Source organism: Acromyrmex echinatior, chromosome 4, assembly GCF_024713525.1.
Source record: "Acromyrmex echinatior isolate Ae372 chromosome 4, ASM2471352v2, whole genome shotgun sequence".
NCBI classification, from domain to species: Eukaryota; Metazoa; Arthropoda; class Insecta; order Hymenoptera; family Formicidae; genus Acromyrmex; species Acromyrmex echinatior.
The window spans coordinates 12,646,912-12,666,168 of NC_141855.1; the positions used below are offsets into that span (position 1 = coordinate 12,646,912).

General features: G+C 40.8%; 2 protein-coding genes and 1 pseudogene across 2 annotated transcripts; 1 reads left to right on the forward strand and 2 right to left on the reverse strand.

The window, feature by feature from the left end:
- Window positions 1-1,507: 1,507 nt before the first annotated feature.
- On the reverse strand, window positions 1,508-12,541 carry LOC105146461 (ski oncogene). Its single transcript, XM_011056748.2, has 3 exons — window positions 9,844-12,541; window positions 9,471-9,694; window positions 1,508-9,391 (listed from the first exon to the last, which is right to left on the reverse strand). Exons 1-3 carry the CDS (start codon window positions 10,960-10,962, stop codon window positions 8,488-8,490), a joined length of 2,247 nt encoding a protein of 748 aa, XP_011055050.1. The 5' UTR covers window positions 10,963-12,541; the 3' UTR covers window positions 1,508-8,487.
- On the forward strand, window positions 12,538-13,400 carry LOC147909987 (uncharacterized; annotated as a pseudogene).
- A 2,493-nt stretch (window positions 13,401-15,893) lies between these two features.
- ncm (pre-mRNA-splicing factor nucampholin) lies at window positions 15,894-18,886 on the reverse strand. The gene has a single exon (XM_011056746.2). It carries the CDS (start codon window positions 18,314-18,316, stop codon window positions 16,055-16,057), a length of 2,262 nt encoding a protein of 753 aa, XP_011055048.1. The 5' UTR covers window positions 18,317-18,886; the 3' UTR covers window positions 15,894-16,054.
- Window positions 18,887-19,257: the final 371 nt, after the last annotated feature.

A 19,257-nucleotide genomic window follows, 5' to 3' on the forward strand; every position in this document is an offset into this window, starting at 1 on the left:
AATTCTATCATATAAATTTTGCCAAGTCCACACCCTTCTATCGAGAAAATTTATGGCACATCGAGCAAACGTTACAATCGTCATCTATAATATTTTTTGATAGACTGGACTGCTTTAATTTGATTTTTACTCGAAGAACCAAAAAGCGATGTTTGTATAGCATGTAAACAAATAAATATATGATATGTTATAACGCAATAATAATAATACAATAATTTTATTGATACATAACAAATAAAAACGAAGACATACAGCAATAGTATATAAAACGAAAGATATGCAATCAATGAGCGAGACATTAACAGTAATATATTGTCTAAAAACCTAATTTGATGTCTTTTTATTTTTAATTATGTTTTAAAATATCTCCATTTATGTAAATTTACCTTCTCTCTCTCTCTTTTTCAAATAATAAAACAAAAAAGTAATTAGACGAGGGAGATTGTTGATACATGTCTTCGAAGGTGCTCAGGAGCTTTGAAAAATTGGAGTTATCAGGAAAATATATCGCGCGAGAAGGTTACGAGAGATGGCAGAACCAAAATCCAATTCAAATTCCGCGCCCCATGTTCTCCAACCTAAATCTCAAAATTCGAATTAGCTCACTTTACCTCTTCCGAATTATAATTCCCTAGAGGGCGGGAGATTTGAATCGTGCTACCTTTCGTAACCTCCTAGCTGCTTCTGTTTTCCTGATAACTTCGACGATTTTTGGACGGCATCGAGAGGATGCCTTGTATGCTCGCGTCTGCGTCGGTATAATGCCTTCTTCATTCCATTTCATTCTATCAACGAAGCTGAAACAGCATCTTTGTCGAGAGCCATGTGTCTGATATGTGTGTTTTCATCTCTTGCTTAACTTCTTCCTTGATTGGATAAATAAAGAGAAAATTTTTATAAATACAAATATTATACTTTAAAGCGTATAATTTGAAATAAAATCATTATAATACAAATGATAAATAAGATTTTATAGAAAAAATAATTTTGATATAAAAATCGTTCTTTTTAAGGCCATAAGTCTGTTCACGTTGCATGCACTTTTGTACACTCAGCATCTTTTTCTTTCCTTTCAAATATATATCTATCTCATTTTAAGTTCAAAAATTTTGAAGGATTTCAAGTAACGCGAACAGGCCTAATATATGAAGCATTTCTTTATCTCAATATAACAATTAAATATGTATAAATGTATAATAAAAAGAAATAAAATATATAATAAATATAGAAAACAATAATTATCTTCCTTCAAATAAATTTTTTGTTTAATGACAAAAAATATTAATATAAATTCGCTATCTTATCAAATAATATATTGGGTCATCTAAAAAGTATCCGTGTTGATGGTCAACACATCTAGTGACAAAAAACCGCGGATACTTTTTAGACGACCCAATATATATAAATGATATAATACATAGAAAAATCCGAGTTTCGTTTTCATTGAACTAAAGTGCAGTAATGCGGAGAAAATGTGGTAAACGACAGAGTGAGACGTATGCAGATCTTGCTCGAAACTTGCTTTTATTGTATTCAATTAATATAAACGACGGTGGTATATTCGTTCTTGCCTATATATATAACAGAGCTCTTCTGACTTATGCTTAACAATTGCGGGTATTACTTGGTTTTTCATCTCTTTCTGGAAAATATTCGTATATATATGTACAGTTATGTCGTAATTGTGCCGAATATTTAGTCATTAGATTTGCGGATCGACTACTTAGGTATCATTAACGTTAACTTCGGTTAATATGAGACCGTAGAAATGCTTCTATATATACTACTCGTATGCTTCAGGCGTACAGAAATCGCGAGATTCTAACGAAAGATTGTTTGTATTATGTGTTCGTGTGTATACAGGATAACTCTTAAGTATTCTAAAAGAGTTTAAGGAGTCATTTCTCACTTTAATTCTAAACAAAAGCTTCATATGCCTAAAACAGTTTAGTTTCAAAGAAACAAGGTGTTAAAGTTAAAGGAAAAATTTCGAAAAATACTCAAATTATTTTCATGTCCTTGATACATACACAATGTTTCAAAATAATATCGAAACAATTTTGAAAAACATAATTTTTTTTCTTCAACTTTGTCACCCTTTAACTTTTAAACTAAAACATTTTGGACATATAAAGTTTTCATTTTGAATTAATGTGAGAAATTACTCCTTAAAATATTTTAAAATCTCTTTACTTAAGAACCACCTTGTATATGTATGTCCGTAAGCGTATGTGTATGTGTAAAATGTGTAATATGTATGGCTGTGAAATAGGTACAAAATCGATTCGGTACAAAATCGTCCCTATTTTTTTTTAATAATACAGCGCAACTACATATCCACGGCGAAGATGAAACTTCGAGAACGAGCGGGCCGAGCTCTTATAAAATGGAGTTCCACTGTATTATCGGGGTAAATTTATCGCAGTGCAGATACGATCACGGTAGATAAGATCACGTATAAGCCGCGAAAGAGAGCCGGAGCGCTCATCGTCGCTAATTTATTAGATGCCATCGCGATTCTTGTAATCGCGAGGGAGTAGAACACTTAAAGAGGAGCGATCGATCGATTTCTCTTCGTTTCTTCTTCTTCTACTCTCTCTCCCTCTCCGTGGGAGGAGATTTACAAAATTCGAGAGAACAGGAGGTCAGACTTTGTACTTTCGTATTGCACTTTGTTGTGTGTAGTTCAATGACACGTTGGAGTTCTTAAGAATTATAAATCCTAGCGCACAATTGCGAGATATTTTTTTATTCTAATGCTCGACATAGTTCTTTGCGGATCGACCAAATAAATAAAAGCACATATATATATATATATATATATATATATAAAATTATATACGAATTATATATAATATTTATATATATAATATATATTATAGTTACGTATAATATATAATTATATATATTACATATGAATTTATATAATATATATAATTATATATTATATATATATATATATATATATATATATTGAGAAAATAAACTATACTATACTGCATATACAAAAAGATCTTGTTAGCTTTCCTTCTTTCCTCTTGGAGCTCGCGCGACGCGTTCTCAACGCATTAAATAATTTTCGTTATTTCTATCATTAAATAAATTCCCGATAACAATATCAGACAATAGTGTCTCGTACCCAAACGACACAAAAATTGTCTAGACGACGTCATAAAAAGATGGCTAAATAACATCAAAAATTTCGAATGTCTACAAAGTGTCTAATCAACGTCTCCAAAATTTAGGACGTTTCTCTAATAAAGAATATCTAAAAGATGTCTAAAAGGCGCCGAAAATTTTTAAACACCTGAAAGACGGTATCTAAACGATATCTAAAAAAATTTAGGACACCTAAATCTAAACGACGCTTTAAAAAATTTGAGACACCCAGGAAATGCTTGAACGCTGTCTCAAAGATCCAAAAACGTTTGGAAAATATCTAAGTGACATTTGAAAAAATCTTTCGAGAGGACGTTTTCCGCAGCGTCACTCGGACATTTGTGAAGTCTGGGTAATTGTAATCAGCTCGCGCAGATATGGGATTGCTTTTCGAGCTGAACGCAGAATGCAGAGATTTCGGGTCGTCGCGCATTACGTGACATTACAGATTATATCGCCGATTATAGGTCACTATTTGTCGATCGCTATTGGAATTTCCGCTAAGTTGCAGTTTAGATACGGCGGCGCGTCACGGAGCAAAGTCCTCGTCTTCACGCTACACAACGATATCCGCATCAGCCCGTTTATTTTGTTATCGCATAAACGCTTATATACGCCTTATCATCTATTCAAATAGCTTATTTTCCTCCTCGACGTGCGCGTACGCGTGTACGTGCACACGTTTTCTGTATCGAACGGGATGCGCGCGATCTCGCCTTTATGATTCTCTTGTTTTCGCCAATAAGACAAAAATAGAACAACACGGACATGTATATATGTATGTATGTACATACGTCGGGCGCGGGTGCCCATGTACATGCTGTTACATTCGACGATAATGATATCACTGATAACACGTGCGTCATCGGCGCCCAGATTCGACGAAAATCCGTGCGATTTCGACGAATGTATTCGGGAGAGATGAGGTTTTTCTAATCGAAAAACTATCCAGCGAGATAGATACCCAGACAATGTTATAAGTCTAAAATGTGAAGATAAAATATGTCTTAAAGACGTTTTAAAAATTGCTTTATAGACGTCTTTTTAATAATATGATGTCTTGAAACAATCTTTAAGACGTCTTCGAGACGTCTTATGTCCACATTTCGCACATGATATTGTCTTCGGTATCAGCGAAGTATGCACAACAATGCACGCACACGTGTAGGTCATATCAGCCTAGCCATTTACAATTCGTGTTTCGAAAAGTCAAACTAAACATATAATAACAACAGAGATAATATTAGCGAAGCGCACGATAAAAATCACTTCCGACGTCTGCACCCGAGAACTCGCTGCCTGGTTCAACGGGCGTCAGCAGTGCTTCGATACACACGACATGCGTGTTTGTGTGTCATAATTATATTATACAAGCACGGACACAACTTCTCGACTATCGCACGCATGACGTGATCCAATTAATTAATATATCCTCTGTCTTCCCTTCTCCGTGGTGGAATCGGGCATCATATGTACTCTCCATTCTTTTTAGTAATTTGTTAATATATTTCCGTCATGAAAAAAATGAAAATACATCGTCCCTGTAAAAGTGAAATACATTTTTTTTTTTAAGTCATGGCAGTTTACACGATTCGTCGAAAACTGAAATTTGTCTTTTTCCCTTTTTGTTTATACACTGACTTGAAACGTTATTCGAAACCGAGCTGTATTATATAATTTATTTAGGTATTACGAATTATATCTTTTATTTTTTTTTTTACGTCCTAGATAACTCTACGATAAACTGAGTGTGTGTATGTATGTATGTGTATGAAAAACATAGACTATTACATTCTTTTATACCTTAGGTGGGATGCTCTTACCTTACATACTGTAACATTACACACAATGTAACGTATCTTATGTATATTGACCGAATGTTATACAGGGCATATATTTATATATATATATCATAATGAATGTATTCTATTCTACATCGTCGATTACCTCATACATCGTTCAGCTTCATATTAAAACAGATTGCTTTGAAAATCTAACATTTACTTCGTCCAAATACGCCGAAATCGAGTATCCGCGCGGTGAGTTCATTTCCTTTTCTTTCTCTCTTTCTCTTTTCTATGAGCGTAGAAATGTCAATTTTTACCTGCGTTTTTTCCCTTTTTTTTCCCCCTTCCGATGCAAGAATTACTGGCACTGTAGCTATATTTAAAAAACAAGAGGAAAAGAGATAAAGAGAAAAGACAAGTGTATGTACGATAAGAGATCTTCGAAGCAGTCTCGGCATGTGTATATGTACGCGTGTATATTTTCGATACACAATCATGTATATTTAATAATCATCATGTTTTGCTACACGATGGAAATATAATGCAAGTGTATACGGTTTACGTTGTCGTCGTAACTATCATATCGCTGACCGCAGGGATGTGTAGGCACAAACGTGCTCATTATACAATCTCCCGTGTCAATTTCTTGCACACGTAACGCAGGTACACATTTCGGAAAAAAAACTTCAGTCAGTACAAAATCAAGATTACACTTTTAAGATGGATATGGACCGAGCGAACGAACAACAAACGAGAAAATGTGAGGATAAATTTTTTCAAAATTTTCTTTGATGTGCCGTCTTACTTTAATCAGTCCGAACGCGAAGCCAAACGTTAACAAACCATTTTGTTTGCATTCTCTATGATGAATATCTTTGAAACTTTAACAGAGAAAGTTTATCTTTGTTGATCGCTCGCTCGTGTGCATCCACTTTTACAAATACATTCAAGTGATAGTCTAATTTAAAACGAAGATTGTTATATCATGTGTCACTGGGAACTCCGTCATGTACATTTCGGCGTAAAAATATTCAGACGTCGAAATAAAGGGTAGTATAGTGAAAGAGAACAAAAAATGAGGGATAAAAGATAAAAACATTTCTATCATGCATTTCTCGATTGTACGTGTAATAAATGACAACAGAGTTCATAATAAAAACTTACCCTCTTGCGTATGTATATCTCTCGTATATATATGTATTTCTTTTCTGTATCTACATCCTCTTTACACGTGCATATAATATCTTGCTTGATCATGCTTCAATATATATATATACATATATATATATATATATATATGTATATATATATATATATATATACTTCATATGAATATATTAAAAAAAAAATCTATTTCTCCCTTCATATTGTGGCATATAATAATTTGATACACGGACATTCTCGTATATATGGAGTATTCTCATGCAGGAAAAATAATCTGTGCTTTCTTTCTTTTTTTCTATATCGTCAATCCCAACAATCAACTCGAATCTGTGAAAATGAAAAATCTGCAATATAGACAAATTATGTCTAATTAATGTAATTTAACACTCGGTCTCTGCTAAAAATTTGAGAGATGCACGGAAATCGCGGTCAAAGTTGATAATGTCTTCCTCCCTAAGATATTTTCTCTTTAGGTAATTTTTCGATGTTGACAAAACTGGAAACGTTCTGAGAACAACCAACATTTTCTGTGTATCTCCCATTCTCTCTCTCTCTCTCTCTCTCTCTCTCTCTCTCTCTCTCGCTCTCACAGTAGGACCATTTCATATATATATACATATATATATATATTAAATACAACTAAAATGATATGTATCAACAATAATATATGTACAAAATAAATATAAATATATATTTATATATATATATATTAAAGAGATGGATTCCCCAGCTGCGAATCTTCGTAAAAAAATAGCATATATTAATAACAAAACATTGTATTCAACAGAAATTATATACAGTACGTGTCTACACGTACGATTCGATCAATAAAATTCTCGTTTCATTTTTAGATACAATTTCGAAAAAGAAGCATATACATTTAAAAAAAAATATTTAGAATAATTTTGAAAAAAAAAAAAGAAAACAACATGACTATACTTATGAATTATTGTCGATCCATAAGTAATCTATGTAGAAATCACTTCTTTTATGTTGTCGATAAATAAAACGATTCGATAATCACGTAAATGATTGGAAATTTAAGAAATCGAATACGTTATTATCAACAACTGATTCGTGTTATGGTCCTACTGTATATGTACCAAATAAATAATTTTTAAGAACGCAAATTTTTTTCTTCCCCCCTTTTTTATTGACGTGATTAGGCTTGGACCGAGCTTTTTCATGAAATAAAAAAGTAGATCCCACTTATACGCGTTAATCACAAGATTTTACTTGTAGCGATTCGGTTTTTTGGAACGTGTATATAACGTTCTGGGCATTACAATGTAATACGAGCTGCTGGAACACACCCAGGTTTATGCTTACAGCATACCTAGAATAACAATATAGCACCTAGGTTTTTTGTACTTTAGCAATTATTTCGTCATGATACTGTAATTAATTATAAACATACACTTATGATGCCACAATGTATTTACATTATGCGAGCATGACTACCAAGATGTGAATGGGAAGCAATCTAAATTCATTCGCACTAGAAGTCGCTTTCTATCTCTCATACGCTTATGCATTCTTTCTTATTACTCATATATTCAAGGATCAAAATTATATAGTAAAAATCTTACTTTACATCCCGTATATATTTAATATATACGAAATGTATCTCATCGTAATACCCATTAGATGTAATCGTTTTATTGGCGCGGTATAATCCATTAAATCTACCTTCTATCGATATAATACAATATCTACATTCGATTTTAATAAAAAAATCGATCGATATAAGTATACTTGACGTGGCTGTCCAACTCGTGGCATCGGTTTGCCACATCTCCCACCGGGAGTATCACTCTTTCGAAATCCGGTAAGAACACCGCCTGAGAGACGAATTATTAACGGAGCAATACGTTTATCTTCGCGGTTCTATAGACTCAAAAAGCCGAAATTCATTTCGGAAAAATACGCGTTATCATTTTTCGTTATCCGCGAAATACTAAAATGCAGATAGGAAGTGGACGTATCGCGCGTAGCTATCGACAAACATGGAAGGCAAGCTATCTTCGCTGACAGTGATCGGTCGGTCGGTTCGAATTTCGCGAGACACGAGTATGAAGCGCGAGGACTCTATCAGCCTGATGTTTTGAGTTGGATGCAGCACGTGTTTTACTTATCTAGTAAAAACTCCGAATTATCTGCGATAACGTTTAAAGACTTGTCGCGTATCACATAAATCTAGACAGTTTATCGTTTAGTTTAGAATCGTAAATATATGTATATATGTATATATGTATATATGTACCTAACATACTAAACTCAGTGCACGCTTATTCGGCCAACGGATGAGCGTCGTCGCGGTAATCGCTGAGCAGTTGTGAGTGTGTGTGTGTGTTAAATAACTTCCGCGTTATCCTAATCACTGATCTGACTCGTTATTAGTCGTCAGCACAGTGACGGGCTCAGACTCTTTATTGTTCGATGGTAAACTCGTAGCGTCGGTCTCCTCGTTGTCACCCTCGGTGCTGTCAGCTGCGCTAGAACGCGGTGCCGTCGCTGTTGTTGCCGTTGCGTCGTCCTTCTTGTCCTGATCATCACTCTTATCGTTGGCGACGACGACGGGGGACTGTTGCTGTTGTTGTAATTTCTGCATGTGCAACTGACTGCGTAATTTAGTGATTTCGCGAGCGTCCGATCGTCGATGACGTCGCAGCTGCGCGTTCTCCAACGCCACGCGACGTGCCAGCTCTATCACGTCCTGTGGCACGTCCAGGGCCCTTAGACGTTCCTCGAGATCCGCCGCCGCGGTGCCGTCCGTGTCGGAATCGCTTTCCGATGGCGAGGAGGTACCGACTTCAGAACAGGTCGCCAGTGGTGTAGGTTCCACGCTCACGGTGGATGACGTCACTGCTGCACTGCTCTCCTCTTCCTCACCTTCCTTCTCCTTCTTTTCTTTTGGCGGCGCCGCCTCCTTCTGATTTTCCTCGGAAACGTAGTACAGAGGATAAGAATCGATCGCCGGCGCTTGACTTGGCGACGTTTTCTCCGTTTTAACATTGACGGACAATAACTCCTGTTTCTCACACGTGGGACTCGAGGAGTGGTGATTGTGACGGCGATGCTCGTGATGATGCCGTCGTTGCTGATGAACAGACGAAGGTGGCGGTATCTGACCTATCTGTGCGGGTGCCGGTATAGGCGCCAGTGCCACATTAGGTTGGAAATGCGGCTCGAAACGCTCACACTCCGAAAGCGGAATGACTCGCTCCGGATGTTGCAATACAGGTGGACCTCGACTCAGATATGCAGGCACCAACGATGAACTGTTGACAAAGGCGATCCTCATCTCAACTGTCGCCTCTGTGCATGACTCTGACAAAATATAACGTAAACAATACTTACTTGTCCCTGTGCTTGCAATTGCCGGTAGCATTCCAAGGCTGAAAGGCTGCACCTCTGGCAGCGAGCTCGAAAACCGCCCATTGCATCTGCAAGTACGAATCAGTGGCAATTTGGGATACAGGATGGTACATTGCCAGTCCATTGCCATTGTAGATTCCAGTGCAATCGTCCTTTCCTATTTCCTTCTTTGTGCGTTTGACCAATCTCTCGTGCTCATGTCTCAGCTAAAAACAAATTATTTGAACTTGTATACTTTTTCAGATATATTAAGATCAAGTGACGTTAGACTTAATTTTATATACCATTTTAATAACACATTTGGAATGTTAAAATTACATTTTTATTTTTAAAGACAAAACGTAAGTGACAATACCTCTAGCTTTCGCTTGGAATTTAGCACAAGATGCCTCTCTTTCAGCTCCCGAAAAAGAATGAGCGATTTGTTGTAGTGTTGCTGATCACGAGAGAGCAAAAGATACGACCGCCAGTTGGCGGAATCGAAACCCCAATGGCAAGTGCGATTCTCCAGAGATCTGTGAGCATGTCTCACAAAGCGTTGAGGAGAGAATTGGTAGCCACACTCCAGACACTCAATGCACACTGAATCGTCCGTCTCGAACAGTTTCGCATCGAAGATACCCTTGCACTTGCCAAAACATTCATGGTACACTTTAAACTTAACAATCGCCTCTTCCTCCTCCTCCTTCTTACACGTTTTCTTATCAAGACAGTCCTGTGCTGGTCCGATCTGAGAAGGATCGCAGGATTCTGTCCGTAACAGCAAAGCACTGACGAGCCTTTCGGCATCGGTCTGGGTGATGAGACCACAGGACGGCGCGTTGCGCGGCAGAATGCCGGAATGCTTGAGCTCCTCGAGCTGATCCCGGGTGCAGCGTGAACAGTAAATTTGCAGCTCGTCGCACACCTGATTGATTTGCTGCAGGGAGAAGTCCTGCAGCACCGTATTCAGTATCTGCGGCAGACATAATCTTCTCTCACCACCCACTACGAAGCACGAGATCCTCTCACCCTCGAGGATCGTCTCGCATCTCTCGGAGCAGCTCTGATCAGGTGCTGTGAGTATCGGTATCTGAAACTCAAGCTCGCGCTTTTCGCACACGACTTTCGGACGATCCACCACCGCGGGACGATCCTCATCCGAGTCCTCCAACGAGCGGGGTGCCTTCGGGGTGTTGACGGGCGTCAACGTGCGTCCCGACGTCTCGCGAATCTCCTTCTCAATTACGTCCTTTGACGGTTGCGACTCCACGGACGATTCCAGGCCACAGTTGACTGCCGGACGACTGACAGCGGGTGGCGAGAAGCACGACTGTTGTTCGTGCAACAGGGCTTTACAATCCATGCCCAGCAGAGCCGAGCTGGGACCTTGTAGGCTCTTGATGGCTGACAGCTGATAGGTCTTGAGGACGGTCTTCAATTGCGGACTATACGACTGGCCAGCGGCGGTGCTGCCTGGCAATAGTGTCTCCATTGTGCACGCGTATTCAACAAGCGTACCCTCCGGAGGAAAATAGACAACCAAGATTCGGAGTACAAGCGCAATCACCGCCACTTCAACGTATGCAGTCCAACGTTGAACAGCGGTGAATCTCAGTGCACTCGATATCGCTTTATATACATGCAACTGATGTACACAATATATTATACTTTGACCGTCCACCAGTTTATTTATGTCGCGAATGACGGAGCAGCGGGACCGGGCACTAGCACGACAACTGGCGCGACAACTCGGCTTCCTCGCGATTCCACTTCCATGTTACTCGGGCCCAGCGCGTCGTCGTCGTCGTCGTCATCGTCGTCGTCGTCGTCGTCGTCGTCGTCGTTGTCATCGTCGTCGTGGTCATCATAGTAGTGCGGCCTCTACTGCATTCCTCGCGTGTTCTGCCATGAGACAGACACGAGTTCATCCTCTCGGAACGGGGTTTCCTAACCCGCGCTCTACGAGGCCTTCCTCGGTCGCTCTTCTCTCTCTTTCTCTCTTTTTCTCGCACACACGTACTCTCTCTCCGCTCTCGTCCGGTACGAGTGACGAGAGGCCGAGTTACACGCGTATAATCCGTTCGCGCGTCCTTCCTTCCTTCCTATGTCCGCCCCTCCCGCCGTTGCATTACGCGTCGCCGATGAAGACAACGATGAGACTACCGCCGCGACCCGCGATCCCGCGTTGCCACCACTTCCACATACAACATGATAAAGCCTGTCGCTCGTCGTCCTCTTTGTCTGCGATCCTCTCTCTCTCTTTCTTCCTCGCGCGTGCTTTTGCGAAGATCGTACGCAGCGAGCGCCGTCCTCCGAACGAACGAACGAACGAACGAACGAGAGAACCTGCTCCTCTCCGACCTCCGCGAGCGAGTTCCCTCCGATTCTGTCGCGAACTCTCTTCTTGTTCTCTCTGCTACTGCCCTCTTCCTCCTTCACCTCGTTGTCGTCTTCTTTTTCTTCTTCTTCTTCTTCTTCTTCTCTACCACCACCGCCTCCTCTTACGGCGGCGACGGCGGTTTTCAACGCGACGTTCTCTCGCAGCCGCAAAGTCGATGCGCGACGAAAGCAGCACGGTCACACGAATACACGACGGGCCAACGATCCATAGCAGAGTCTTACCTTACAGTCTTATCGAACGCAATCTACGGACAATGAGAAATGGCACATGATTTATATATATATACACACACACACATATATATATAAGTATGCGCTGTCTATTTATTTTTCACGTCCAACTATCGTCACTATACACGCGAACGTTTTTTCTATTTATCATCTCTCTCTCGATCCGTCAATCGAGCACGGCGCACTGATGTCGCGGACAGTGCATGTTATCAGTGTCCGCGTCCTCGTCGACGACGTTCCCCGCCGAGCGCGCCAACGCGAGCTTCCTCCTCCTAGCTTCTCCACCACCTCGTTCTTCTCTTCCTCCTCCTCCTCCTCCTCCTCCTCCTTCTCCTCCTCGTCGTCGTCGTCGCTGTCGCTACTGGCGTCGCCGACGATCGCTATCGGGACGTCGCGCCACCGCGCGCGCCAACAACAACGAGGATGTCGGCGATGATACGTCCGGCGAAAATATTATCGCATCACTGGAGCACGACCACCAGCATGGCTAGCATCGTCAGACGAGCGATTTACTCGTCGGCACGTCGCGACGCAATGGCGTATCGATTCTGCTGACGACGGCGACGACGACGGCGACGGCGGCGGTGGCGATGTGGTGGTGGTAGTGGTGGTGGTGGTGGTGGTGATGGTGGTAGCGATGGTGGTGGTGGAGCACGCACCGTATGATTGCGAACAAGACAACGACGGATAGCGGTCACTCGCGGCGACCGGAGCACGCATATTTCTTACCGCGCCGCGAGAGAGGCTGATTGCAACGATGATTCCAATCCCGAGCGACGTGGAAACACCGATGGACCATCCGTTGATGCGAGAGCGCACGCACGAGCTGCGATGCGAATATTTTTCTGTCTTTCCCTCTCACTCCCACTACATTCTCTGTTTCTCTCGTTCTATGCACAGACGCTAACGAGACAACGGCAGACTCAGCGATATATACGCACGTTTTTTTTTTCCCGTACGCACCTCCTCGCCCGCCGCGCTTTCATGGACGACGACCGTGTAGATGCTCCGTCTCCTCGTCCTCTCTCTCTCTCTCTCTCTCGCTCTTACTCCGCGAAGTCTTTTTTGCCTTCACGCGCGAGCGGAGGGAACCTTCTCCTTCTCGCTTTTTTGCTCTTCCTCCTTTTCTCTCTTTCTCTGTCTGTCTGTCTGTCTGTCTGTTTCTCCCTGGCGATGTCCGCGCCTGTAGTCTGTACATATGCGCGCGCGACCGCGTAAACACGAGGCGAGAGTCGGAGACGGCGGAGCCCTTGAGAGAGCGAGACTGTCTCCTCTCATGCACACATATGCACAGAATAACATACACGCGTGCACGCATACACTCTCTCTCGCTTCCCGTCTGTGTGCGCACGCACGCGTATACGTGTACGTCGAGTTTTCTCAGTGTGGGTTTTCAACCGGCTCAATGTACCGCGTGGCGAGAAAATAAGGACTTTGTCCACTGGTGTTTACTTACAATATGATACTCTTTTCAAATTTCTTTGCATCTTTTTGATTCAACAGCTTTTTGCATTTAACATAAAAGCTGCTTTGCCACTGCCATAGGATATTTTTTAATATAATAAATTTATGTTTACACTCAGATCCAGTGAATAATTAATTATATTAAAGAATCTTATCGTCTTATAAATATTATTTATCCATCAACAATAGCGGAAATTCATACAAACATTTTACTCTTATTTAATTTATTCTTGAAGTTATATAAAAACTATTTTTATTTCAAAGAATCTTGTAATTGTTATAAAGCTACTTTTTCTGACGAATCGCAATCAAAATGTCTTAAGTCCGATTGTACAACATTACTTCGATTTTAAGCGAAATTTAAAACTCTTTTTGTCTCTGTCTCTTTTTCGGCTTTAAAACAGAGGACATAGAAATTAGTATTCTCTGAACGATTTCCCTTGGAAATCTGTGGTATATGGAAATATAGTTCATCTCCGATTGTGCTTACGAGAAAAGAATTTTTTCCGAATTCCTTTTCATTTTTAAATCCTCACTTTTAGAATCCTACGTTTAATAACGTTTTTCATTAGCAGAACTAGTGCGCACTCAGTGCATATTAAAACTGTTGTACATTCTCTATTCTAATCTAAATTTAATCTAAACAATTCTAATCTAAAAATGAAATATCTCAATTGATAAAATGTCCAATGTGTATTTTATCAAATAGTACAATGAAATGTATTGAATATTTCGCGGTTTAATTCATTTCTATGTTTTTATTAAACGTACATCTTTATGTCGATTTGTGTACAACGGTTTTAAAGCGCACTAGTTCTGTCAATGAAAAACGCTGACTTTCCAGTCACCCGGTACATGCACGCGCGCGTTTCTGCACGCACGCCTCGGTGTGCGTGCCGCGAGCTCCGCTCGGTCGCGCACACGCGTTCGCTCGGTGGTAAAGAATCACCGTAAACTCCGCATGCCTGTCTCGTTCCCCTCTACGAGCATCGCGGCCGTCGCCACCGCCGCCGCCGCCGCCGCGGCGACGACGACGACGACGTCGGCCACTCCTCCCTTTCTCCCCCCCCTTCTCGCGACAACCGGCCACCTACTGCGCACCACCGCGCCTGTCGCGAACAGTGCTGGAGCAAGAAACCAACAGTCTCATGTCACTACATTAATTGTCATGCAGAATCTATGGAAAATGCTCATATTATTCTATTCTATTTTCGAATTACCGGAATTCCTTGCAATCTTAGTTGTTGCATCTTGGTTTTTGCAAACGTTTTAACTCCTTATGCTTTGTTTCTATAGCTATAACTTGTGGCTGTGGTATTTAGAAGGAAGAAGTCTGCTCGGAGCACTTGGGATAATACAGTATTGTGATTTATTGTCTTTCAGACTCCGCTCAGTCCAGGACAAGGATGTAGGAACAGAATGCAGATAAGGATGATGTACGAACTTTCAGGACACAATAAACCAAGAAGTTTCATCGAAGCCACGACGTACTGACATCTAAAAATATGATATACAGTAAAAGAAAGCAGAGACAAAATTACGGAAGAATAGCGTTTTACTCTTTTATCAAGGGACCCACGATATACGAATTTCTTTTGTCTCCATTCATCTCACGGTCCTGGCCACACATCCCTGCGTCCCCTGGTCCCCTGGTTCCCTCGTCGCGTCGCGTCGGCCGAGGAGAGCAGGTGTGTGCGCGTCATACGCGTGTGTAGAGAGTGTATACGGTGTATACACGCTGCACAATCCGCATACACGTGCAATGCGACGTAGGCCGCAACGCGCATAGCTCGGTTACGACGCGCGGTCGGCGGCACGTGTCTGTGTGAATCGAACGCCGACAGCCGTCTAGTCATGTGACCTTCCCGTCAAAATAGCCTGCGTACCTCCCCGCGCGTTACGCACACAATCACACGGTTGACGGCGGCGGCATGCTGCACACGCATCCACAAGCGACGACGTGGAGGCGCGGCCGCGGCCGCGGTGTGCGCGCTCTTTGCTATCGTTGCCATCTTGTGTTCATTGTCAGGGACGGCACGAGGCTCCGGTTGTTGACAATAACGATAACGCGTTCCCATCTTCCGGAGAGCAACCCATTCCGTTCTTATCGCCTTGTGAAAATGGGAAAGATCGTTAACTAAATTCCGAGAATATTATTTAGAAACTCAGAGGCGCTCTTCGACGTCTTCTGGAAATGTTAAAACATAGAATATAATTAAATGATAAGACAACAGAAATAACTTTATCAAGTAATTAAGTTGTTAAAATAGACGAATGCGGATTCATGATTTTAACATATGTCTATCGAATAGTAAATAGTATGCAAAATAGAATAAATATTGTATGTCCATTTATTATTCCTGCTCGGAATTTTAAAAACTTAGTCAAATGTAAATCATAGAATATAATTTGTACAGAATAGCTTTATCATACATTATAACTTATAAAAAAGTCTATTATTTTTGTATTACTTAATTTCTATATCTGTTTTATTTGTCCTTTTTCAATGTCTTGCCTTTCTTTTTCTTGCTGGGCACTTTTTTAGTTTTCTCTTCCTTTTTGTCTCTCGATTTCGATTTATTTTCTTTTCGTTTTTGCAGCACTTTCTTTTTCTTCTTCTTTGCCGGAACTTCATCCTCTGACGATGATGAAGAAGAATCGGTTGTCGTCGAACTAGACGAGCTGGAACTGGATGACGAACTGCTAGACTCGTCAGAGCTCGAGGGTTCTTCTTCCTTGGTAATTAATGCCGGCACAGCAATTGGCTTCGGATGGGACTTTAAATGTTCTCTCAAATCGTCTGTCAAACCACCCAAACCGATCGACGTAAAGAAGTTGATCGCGAAACGCGTGTTTTTTGGATCATCTCTGGGGAACAGTCCTTCAAACACCTCCTGCAACGTTACGTCTTTAACCCGTTCGTTCAACTTTGCCAGACCCATGTACTCGGAGAGCTCCTGAAACAAGATCTTGATAAATATTCTGTTGGAACTCGTGGTGTCTTCTTCGTTCAGTTTTATACATGAAAGTACGCTCCACGATATGGAATCTGTAAACAATAAATGCGCGAAGAATTTCGATACATTCCGCAACTTGTTCGTGTCGAGGCGGTGTATCGTGTGGTAAGAATCTTTGAAAATTTGCTCGAAAGGCGTCACATATATTTTATTAATGGCGCAAAACCGACCGGCCAGAAGGCCGAAGAACTTCTCGTACGTCCGCATTTCCGCACAACAGTCTAAAAACATATGACATAGTTCGATCTCCTGTCCAGGTTTCAGTTGCATTTTCATCAATTTATGCGCACACTCCTCGAAATCGAGCGAAGAGTGTATAGTCAGATATATAGTCCGTCGAAGTGCGGTCAGATTTGTTTCCGTATTATCGAGGATTACTCCTTCTTTTCCCTCCGTTTGTTCCGTGCTGCTGTCATTATCCGAGCTTTCCTCTTCCCCATCTTCATCGTCGCCTTCCGAATCACTGACGTCCGAGCCAAGAATTTCTTTACACAATTGCTTGTACTTCTCTTCGGAGGCAAGATAGTCGGTGTCAAACTTGAACACATTTAATATATCTTGCGCTTCCATCTCGTCGTCCAATCTTATTAAATGAGTGATTTGATGTTCCTCCTCCACGAGATCCAGTTCTTCAGGTACAGCCTCGTGATCCTTAAATCCATCCTTCCTGATCTGGAACATAACTTCTATCATATACTGGACTCGCTTATCCAATTGTCCCTCGTGCAGTATGTTTCTCAACATTTCAAAGATAGCCTCGATACCCCTTCGCGAAACCTCTGTCAGTTTCATACCACATTCCTTCAAAAACGCAATAGCTACTTCGACGGAATCGTCAGTTGGCGTTTCCAGCAGTAGAGTCAAGATTTCCAAAGCGATAATCTCATAAGCCACACGCTGGTTAACCAAATGTGCTATAAAAGTTCCTGAAGAAATGCACAAAGGTTTATCGTTCCTTTTGAATCCACGTTTGAATTGCAGAACAAGCCGCTTCAGCACCAGCTCGCCTATGTTAGGAAACTTGGAATTGATTATAGATGTCAGTGCCGCGTAAACTGGAGTGAATGTTGGAGACGCAGCTTGTGCCTGAATAATAGACCGTGCTAACAGACCTCTACCTCGGACAATATTCTCGCGCAGCAACTCTCGCGTTATGATCCCGATGTTGCTGGTATTCACTTTATTGATGTATCCGTGAATAGATTTCTTCAACGCTTCCCAGGCAATACGTTGGTAAGCGGCTCCTGACTTGTCAGTGATCTCTGCTTGGAGCATACGCAATTTGGCAGGTGGGATGTACGCGCCTCCCGTCCTCGAGGTCAAAAGATCTACCGTCCGCTTCTGCTTGGTATCCTCCGGATTCTCTCGCGCTTTATCCGGTTCTCCGTAATACCTGTTGCCGATCTCTTCCCGCGGCGAATTCCGCTTCCCACCTGCTTCGCCGTCGCTGTCCCTGAGATCTCCACGATCGTCGTTGTACCTACGATCTCTATGATCGTCACGCCGGGAATTCCGATGATCGTTATCGCGCTTTGAACCGCGATAACTGTCGTCCCGCTTGGAACTCCTGTGCTCGTCATTGCGTCTGGAACTCCTGTGATCATCGTAGTACCTGGAACTCCTGTGATCGCCGTTATGCTTTAGTTCTTTGAAGTCGTCATGTTTACGGTCCCTGCGATTACGAGAACGTTCCTCGTTCTCGTCCTCGTCCCTTCGTGAATGCGATCTCTTCATCTCGTATAACCTCAAATTGTCTCCGCCGCGGATTTTCAACGACTGTGTACTCGCAATTAGGTTATTCTGTACATGTAATAATTATTTGATTACGTACTGCATATTATATACTTTTAATTACATCCGTGGAATATAATTTACAAAGGTATGATGAAGGAATTCACTCGTTTCAACTTTGAATCACTCAAAATTAACTCAAGTCTTTCTAGACGACAGGCACTCGGAAAACATAACCATAATCGCAATAATCACACATTTTAGTTACTTTTCTAAATGTACGCAATAGTCAGAAGATGTCGCTCCGGTCATTGCATCAATTCGCGCCAATTTCAATTTAAAGTGCAGTTTTTCAAATTATGGGTCGACATTGAATAAAACAAGTGTCGAAAATCGCTATTTTCAGATAAAATATATAACATAGCAATAATTTCAAAGTATGAAAATAACAATAAGAAGTTAAAATAAAATTTTATTTCTTACGAAGCTGTGAGAGTCGGATCTTACAATTTTACTCATAAAAATCTTGTAATAAAAATATTATAACAAAGTTATATTATAGTAAATAAAATTATCTGCTTCTTATATATGTATATAAATTTAGCAGATAATATAATGGACTTCAATTATATTTTTCTCATAGAAGCAATATTATTTTGTAAGATGAGACTTTTGCACTTATTTTTATCAAGCTACGAAGATCTGTAATTGCATTGTATTAATGCAATTACATGTGTCATGTCATATCATATCTCCTATTCCTTAATATAAATAAATATTAATTAAATAAAATTAAATGAAAAAATAGAGATTCTAAACATAACATATAAATAAGGAAAAACATATAAGACATTTTGCTTCTACTCCTATTTTTTTCATTTCTTCAATTCTTAATAATAATTCTTGTTCCTAATATTTTTTCCATTATGCATAGAATCTAAATC

What these genes read in the sequence shown, in the direction of transcription:
- LOC105146461 (XM_011056748.2), bottom strand. Translation starts at nt 10,962, where the DNA reads ATGGAGACACTATTGCCAGGCAGCACCGCCGCTGGCCAGTCGTATAGT. An exon ending in ATTCCAAGCGAAAGCTAGAG is followed by an intron (nt 9,695 to 9,843) that starts GTATTGTCACTT and finishes ATTTGTTTTTAG; the next exon opens with CTGAGACATGAGCACGAGAG. An exon ending in AATTGCAAGCACAGGGACAA is followed by an intron (nt 9,392 to 9,470) that starts GTAAGTATTGTT and finishes CTTTGTCAACAG; the next exon opens with TTCATCGTTGGTGCCTGCAT.
- ncm (XM_011056746.2), bottom strand. Translation starts at nt 18,316, where the DNA reads ATGAAGAGATCGCATTCACGAAGGGACGAGGACGAGAACGAGGAACGT.